Source organism: Myotis brandtii, unplaced genomic scaffold (genome assembly GCF_000412655.1).
Source record: "Myotis brandtii unplaced genomic scaffold, ASM41265v1 scaffold854, whole genome shotgun sequence".
Taxonomy (NCBI): domain Eukaryota; kingdom Metazoa; phylum Chordata; class Mammalia; order Chiroptera; family Vespertilionidae; genus Myotis; species Myotis brandtii.
Window position 1 is genome coordinate 339,099 of NW_005371468.1, and position 6,827 is coordinate 345,925.

At 54.8% G+C, this 6,827-nt stretch overlaps 1 protein-coding gene across 4 annotated transcripts in view; it reads left to right on the plus strand.

Moving 5' to 3' along the window:
* YPEL4 (yippee-like 4) overlaps positions 1–2,254 on the plus strand; it is a 4,668-nt gene extending 2,414 nt beyond the window's left edge. For 3 of the 4 annotated variants that reach the window (XM_005884770.2, XM_014532190.1, XM_014532191.1), the window contains exons 2-5: positions 210–536; positions 638–681; positions 1,033–1,141; positions 1,308–2,254. In XM_005884770.2, the coding sequence (XP_005884832.1) occupies positions 396–536; positions 638–681; positions 1,033–1,141; positions 1,308–1,397 (384 nt within the window). In that variant the 5' untranslated portion in view covers positions 210–395 and the 3' untranslated portion in view covers positions 1,398–2,254. Of the gene's footprint in view, positions 1–10; positions 123–209; positions 537–637; positions 682–1,032; positions 1,142–1,307 lie in introns of those variants that run through there. The other variant, XM_005884772.2, reaches the window with a different exon arrangement.
* The last annotated feature ends 4,573 nt before the right edge of the window (positions 2,255–6,827 follow it).

Sequence of the window (6,827 nt, forward strand, 5' to 3'; positions counted from 1 at the left end):
CAGCTAGGGCACCTGCGGCCTGGAACTGCTGCCAGGCTTGTCGGAGCAGATGGGAATCCAGGGGACAGGGAGGCTGAGCGACTGAACGCTGAATTGATGGCGATGGGGCACGTAGGGCAGGGGTGAGATGAGCACCAGGCTCGCCATTCCCTCGGGAGGGGCTCCACATGAGGTCACAGCTCTCCTGATGCACCTTCCCCTCTTCCCAGGTGACTTCTATTCCTACCTGGTTCACATCTGGGGGGGGGCCCTGGCCGGGCAGCCCCCCCACATTTCTCCTGCCCTGAAACACGGCTCTAGCCAACCTGCTCCGCTGCTTCACCTGCGACCGCCTGTGTGGGGGCTGCACAGCGCCGGCCCCACCGGCCCGCCAGGGCATCGTCCTCCAGCCCGTCATGCCCAGCTGTGACCCTGGCCCGGGCCCTGCCTGCCTCCCCACCAAGACCTTCCGTAGCTACCTGCCCCGTTGCCACCGCACCTACAGCTGCATCCACTGCCGAGCACACCTGGCCAAACACGATGAGCTTATTTCCAAGGTACGCCACATGGGGGCCTGCCACTCCCCTCCTCTCCCCACCAGCCTGCCCTTCCTCCTCCATGCCCCTGGGGATTCACTGCCTGTCCCCTGTCTCCACAGTCCTTCCAAGGGAGCCACGGCCGAGCCTACCTGTTTAACTCCGTGTGAGTCCACCTCTCTCTTTGTGTGTGTGCTTGTGTGTGTGCATCATGTTCCTCTGTGGACAAAGAAGGTGAGCCACCAGAAGGTGGCCTTGTAACTCTGCTTTGCATCCCCTCTTGCAAAGGGGCTCAGAAGCTCAGGCTGCAGTTCTCTTGTGGGGAGTCTGGGCAGAACTGGAATCCCCTGTTGGAGGAAGGCCCAGGCACTAGTCTTAAAGGGGCAGGTTGCTGAAGGCAGGGGCTCCCAGTTGGGCGGGTTAAGCTCTCCAGATGGAAGTTCCTTTGGGCTGTTGGGGGGCTGGACTGACAGAGCGACACCACTCGGTGCTGGGTCCCTCCTGTTTCTTGAGACAGGGTCAACGTGGGTTGTGGGCCGGCAGAACAGCGCCTTCTGCTCACCGGGCTCCACTCGGTAGCTGATATTTTCTGTGAGAGCTGCAAAACCACACTGGGCTGGAAATATGTAAGTACAGGGGAGGGGCGCCCTCCCAAACGGACAGTCTCCATGGCCCTCCAAGCCCCAGTGGGGTGGACTGGGTGGGGGGGCTTTCAGGGCAGGGGTAACACAGGAGGTAGGAGGGCCTGGCGGGGACTGCGTGGTCCCACATTCACCACTCCCTCCCCACCAGGAGCAAGCCTTTGAGACGAGCCAGAAGTACAAGGAGGGAAAGTACATCATTGAAATGTCACACATGGTGAAGGACAACGGCTGGGACTGAGGGGCTCAGGCAGGCAGTGCCCTTCCTCCGCATGCCCCACCCTCCCATACCTGTCTCCTGGCCCTGACAAGCGGTCTGTACCAGCATGAGTACTGCTCCACCCCTGGGGGGATCCCGGCTCCCACCAACCCCTCCCGCCTCCACCTCATCACTCCCAGGCCTCTTTGGAACAGGGGTCTGGGGTACTCCAGGGGTGTCCAAGGCTCAGGAGTGGGCAGCAGTCAGGAGAGAGGCAAAACTTGGGAAAGGGGTGGTTGTGGATCCTCCTAGCCCCAAGGTCCTATAAATGGAGGAGATGGCAGGCCGTGCGTTAGGCAGAGGCCAGTAGGAGGAATCTGCAAAAAGCTCCACCTTTTCGAGTAAACAGAGGACAAAGCTTGAGTCAGGGGCTGGTATATCCTGGGCCACTGAATATCAGAGAAAAAGCTTGGGTTGGGGTGAAGTTTGGGCCTCATACACAGGGAGAAAGCAGTCTCTGAGGGTGAAAGGAAAAAATCTCAAATCCCAGGCCCTGGGAAATAAAGGGATCACAAGGGTTTCCATTTCACTCCACTTGTTTATCTTGGCACTAAAGAGGCACTTTCCAGTATCTAACCTTTGCCACTTAGTGGGATGGGGAGAGCTGCCTCGGGAGCAGCCCCCACCCCCAGCTGGCTGTTTCCGGAGTGAGCGGTCTCTAGGGGCATTCCCTGAGGCCCAGCTACTGCTCCCTGGGACGCAGTCCCAGGGAGGGGAGGCGGGAAATCAGTGCTACGGGGCCAGGCTTTCTCGTGGCTGCCACCAGCGAATGAAACTTTTGTATGATACATAAAGTGTTTGGGTTTATTTTTAATAAAAAGAGGAAAAGCAGCTATGAAGTGCTGTCCTCTGACTTTCCTTCCTTGTGCAAGTAACCAGTCACCGCCCCCCCCCCACCGTCCCTTCATGCCACTAGGGGGCAGCAATTGCTTTGTCTGTGGCAAAACCCCACTGGAGTTTTTACTAAGGGATGGGTATTCAGGTGAGGTTTTGTTTAGTAAGAGGGATGGCTTTTGTGAGTCATTCCATTTGGAGCATCCAAAAAACAGTTTGAGTCTACTGGAGCCCTTGATGATTAATCAGTTTTGCCTGGATTCATGATGGGACATCTGGAAGAAACTCCTCCCAGAGCTAGGGTGTTCTTGGGTCCCATTGCCTTTGTGCCTGATTCTGTCATATTTTGGTCAGCTCACGGCCATACTTAAGGCTAAGAGGAAAGTCGCCCAGCTAAGGTGCTGCCCTGGCAACTGATACAAAATGGAACAAAACAGTTCAAAATTGCAGCATCAACACAATCATGTGACCCAAGTGCAATTTTTTGGCAGTGATGTGAAGTTGCTATTGTTGTTGGGTCACTGACAACTTCGGGGAGGACTGTACACATTATAAAAACCAAATAACAAGCTAGCTTGTTATTTCCAGGTTCACTCATTGATACTGCAAATATTTGCAAAGCAACTATTGCTTTTCAGGCCTGGTGTTAACCACCGGAGATGCAAGTGAAGAACAAGGCAGCATGGCCTGACTTCATGGTGGTCTAGTGGGAGGACAGACAGTCATCAGGCAATTCCAATAGAAGGTGACAGGATCTGAACAGGGATGGGGAGCAATCTTGGGAGCTTGCAGGAAAGGCTTAGTCAAAATCTGAGTCAAAAATAAAAATCCGAGTCAAGGTAGGCTTAGCGAAAGTGATGACTGTGATGGCACCTGCAGGATGAGAAGTTGGGGGGGGTGAAGAGTGGGAGGTGGGGGAATAGGTCAGGCAGAGAACTGCGTCAGGTGGCTCTTACTTAGCCAATTTGAGGAGGAAATAAAAGTTTCCCCTATCTGGAGTATAGGTACAAATGGGTGAGAGATGAGAGGACACTGGAAAGACAGGGAATCAAGATTTCATCCCGAGGGCATTGGGAAAACACTGAAAAGTTCTTGTTTTTAAACAAGAGTGGAGTGGCATCATCAAATGGCTTTTTTGTGCCCAGAGAAGACACTCAAGTAGAACCATTAATGGACTGAAGAAAGTACGGGACATAAACTGTGTAGCATCTCCAATACTGTCAGATGTGAGAATGGAGCTATCTGGGCAGAAGAACAGAAGAGAACTGGAAGTCAGGTGCAAGAAAGCAAATGCATGCCCATCGGAGAGGCCTTGGCGGGGGGGGGGGGGTCTGTCCCCCTGTTCAGTGTCTGCATGCCTGGTGATGTCTAGAGATCCTCTCAGGCTCCAGCGAGGGACCCAGAACCCTGTCCCTCTTGGTCCCATTTCTTGCAGCAAAGTTCAGGAAGGTTTCTGAAGCTTCAGTCTCGGACCGTGAAAATCGGGCACAAACTAGCTGCCTTCTTAAGGCTCCCCAAATATGCCTGTCTCTCAACTTACTTTTAAGCTCTTACTCAGCCAACTAGGCACTGTGGGAAGCAAAGAAGTAAATGGCATAGTTGTTGCTTTCAAGATCCTGCTATCTCTCCTGGAAGAAACCTTCTGTGGGCTCTGCCCAGGGATCCTATTTAGTCTCTAAGATCAGCCTGTGGGCAATGCCATCTAAATCTTGGATGTCCAGACAGGTATATACCCTCAAGAAACATCATTATCAAACACCTGTGACCAAGAGAGGTCATGCTGGGAATTACAGGTGGATATAAGCTCTCCTTTCTATACCCAAGACCCAGAGAAAAAGCCACAGGCGTTGAATGCCAGGAGCACCCATGTCCTCATCCCTGGGGAGCAGTGTTTTCAAATTAGCCCTTTTATCTTTCCTGTGCGTCCGCTTTTTCTCATAGAGGTCTACTCGGGTCATAACAGGGATTCTCCCAATCTTCTCCATTCACCACCCTCCAGTCCCAAGCCACGGCTGAGACCTCAAGCCAGCAAGCCACCACTTTTATCCTTAAAGGCTTGAGACTTTGGAAGACACCCTCATACAACCAGCAGGTGGCATTCAAGCCTTCCACCCCTCAGCTCAGTGGAGAACCTACCCAAACCTCTTCAGATAGTTCTACAAAAAGATAGGTGAACCGTCAGATTCAGGACAAGGTTATATCCAGGCTCTGCAATTTAAGAGTTATATAACCTTGGCCATACTGCTCAAACCTTCTGGCTCAGTTTCTCCATCTGTGAAATGGGGTTATGGCTTGCCAAGAAGTTATTAGTGCACACCCACAACGTAATAAGGGTCTAGCACACAGATTTGCATGTAGAAGCGCTTCCATAAATGTGAGCTATTCACCTGTGATAGTGAGGCTTCCCGAATTCCCACTAGGGTAGCTGATTGGTGCCCAGATGGGAGAGGAAGTCTTGATGCTGAGGAGGCAGCCGGCGCTGGTAGCACTACACGGCCAATGCCCTTTTAACATTGCACTGCTAGTGGTAGGTGCAGACAGTAGCACAATGTGAAAAGAGCTCCGGCCTGCAGCAGAGGCGTGCCGGCCCTGCCTCCTCACCCCTCTCCCAGTTCCCGGCCCACTCAGCCTCCCTCGGCCCTTCTCATCTTCAGTACAGCTTTCCTCCCTTCTCCTCCGTTCCCAGTGTTAATCCTCTATTTTCGCTCCACTCCTTGCCTTCTTCCTCATGCTCGCCCAGCACTGCGGCCACCTTTTTCTTGAGTTTTGGCGTGGGGAACAGGGTCCAAGGAGGCAGCCGAAGGAACACCTTGAGCTTGACTCTCACTCTTCACAGGAAGTGACTGGTGGAAACCCCAGAAATTTTGGGGACACTCAAAATTATCTGGGTTTGTGTCTCTGTCAGCTTCTCTTCTGGAGAGAAGCTTGCCCACCAGGACCACAGAGCCCTCTATTCTTCCCTACTTTAAAGCTCTCTCTCCTTTTTAGATAAAGGGGGGTTCTAGGCCTCAAGGGGACATCTTGGCTGAAGCTCCAGGACCAGAGGATGAGGGAGTATAGTCACAAGTCCCCAGGCAGCACAGATAAGCTTCCAGGTCTGGAGGTGGAAGCCGTGAGTGACGCCATGGCCCTGTATCTCCTCTGATGTCTTCAAAATCCACTTTATGGATTCAACATGAATCAAAATGGGGAGGGTGATTCCGTCTCTTATACTGAGTGGTAGGGATAGGCTTTCACTGGCAGTGGGATTCGAATCGAGGCTGCTTCCTATTTCATCCAGGGACTCCCGTTAGGAAGGCTTGGAGCTTACCCAGGACTTCCCATCCTACCCTACAGGAGGGGGCTTAAACTCTGGAAAAACCATCCCGAGACTGATTAAAACCCAAGGCGCAAGACTGGACCTGGAGAGCCAAAGGTTCAGAGCCCTAGCAGGACACACTCCTGGCCAGAGCTGTGGCCCCAGAAGCCCAGCTCTAGTTCTGACCCGGTGAACTGTGGTGTACGGGCCAGGGAAGGCCTTTCGACCATGCTGATGCCCTCCTCCCCCATCCACGGCCAACAGGAGGAATGGAGGACAGAATTCCAGTTGGGAGCCCTTCCTCCGGGCTTCCCCTCCAGCCTTCTCCCACCCCCTCAGGAAGCAGGAGGCTCTGCCGCCCTCCCAGGCAGAGTTTGTTCCTGTCATCTGCAAACATGGGCCCTGTCCCCTAGTTTGCACAGTTCTAATGGGCGGAAACTAAGGCCCCGCTAGGGTCAGTCACCAGGCCTCTGCTCCCGGGTTGGGCAAACCAGTCCCAGCTGGGAACTGGATCATGTCAACAGAGGGGGAAAGACAGGACTGCCCCGCCAGCTTTAGGGAGGCTAGAGGAAGATCCTTCACCAAGGAGTGCTCCTAGCGAAGAGAAGGGAGAGGGGGGCTGGGGCCAAGATCCCCTCAACTCTCACACCCAACTCCTTCCAGGGCGGGATTCCCTGCAACTCACCAGCCAGCAGGGCCCCTCCCCCACCTTGGGCCCAGGAGCCATCCCCGAGCTCCTTCCAGAGGCGGGTGTAGAGGCCGAGGAGGAAATGGGGGAGGGGAGGCCCGGCTCAAGTTCTCTCTACTCCCCCTCCTCATTGGCCACCATCTTCCGGCCCCTGCCCCCCAGAGCAGCAGGGGATGGGGCCCAGCCTGTGGAAGGGAGAGAAAGGGCCGGTGAGGGTTAGCTGGAGCAGCGGGGGCAGCGGCTGGCCCCAACTGTCTCCTCCCACCCCCTCCCCGCAGCCATGGCGACAGGAGGAGGAGACCAGGAGGGTCCTGAAAGCCATGTTCTGTGAATGGGATGAGAGGGGTAGGGGGGAAGAAAGGGGTGAGGGGCGCTCTCCCTCCACACCCTACTGTGCCCCCCCCACACACACACACCTCGAGGCTGGACCACACGCGCGCGCGCGCGCACGCACGCGCACACACACAACTCTCAGTCACAGTTGCTGCACAACTCAGCCCTTACTACACACTTACCCCCAACAGCCAGCCCGGGAGTGGAAGCACACTGCTCCCGACCTCCCGCACCCCGTAACACCCCACAACTCTCAGCT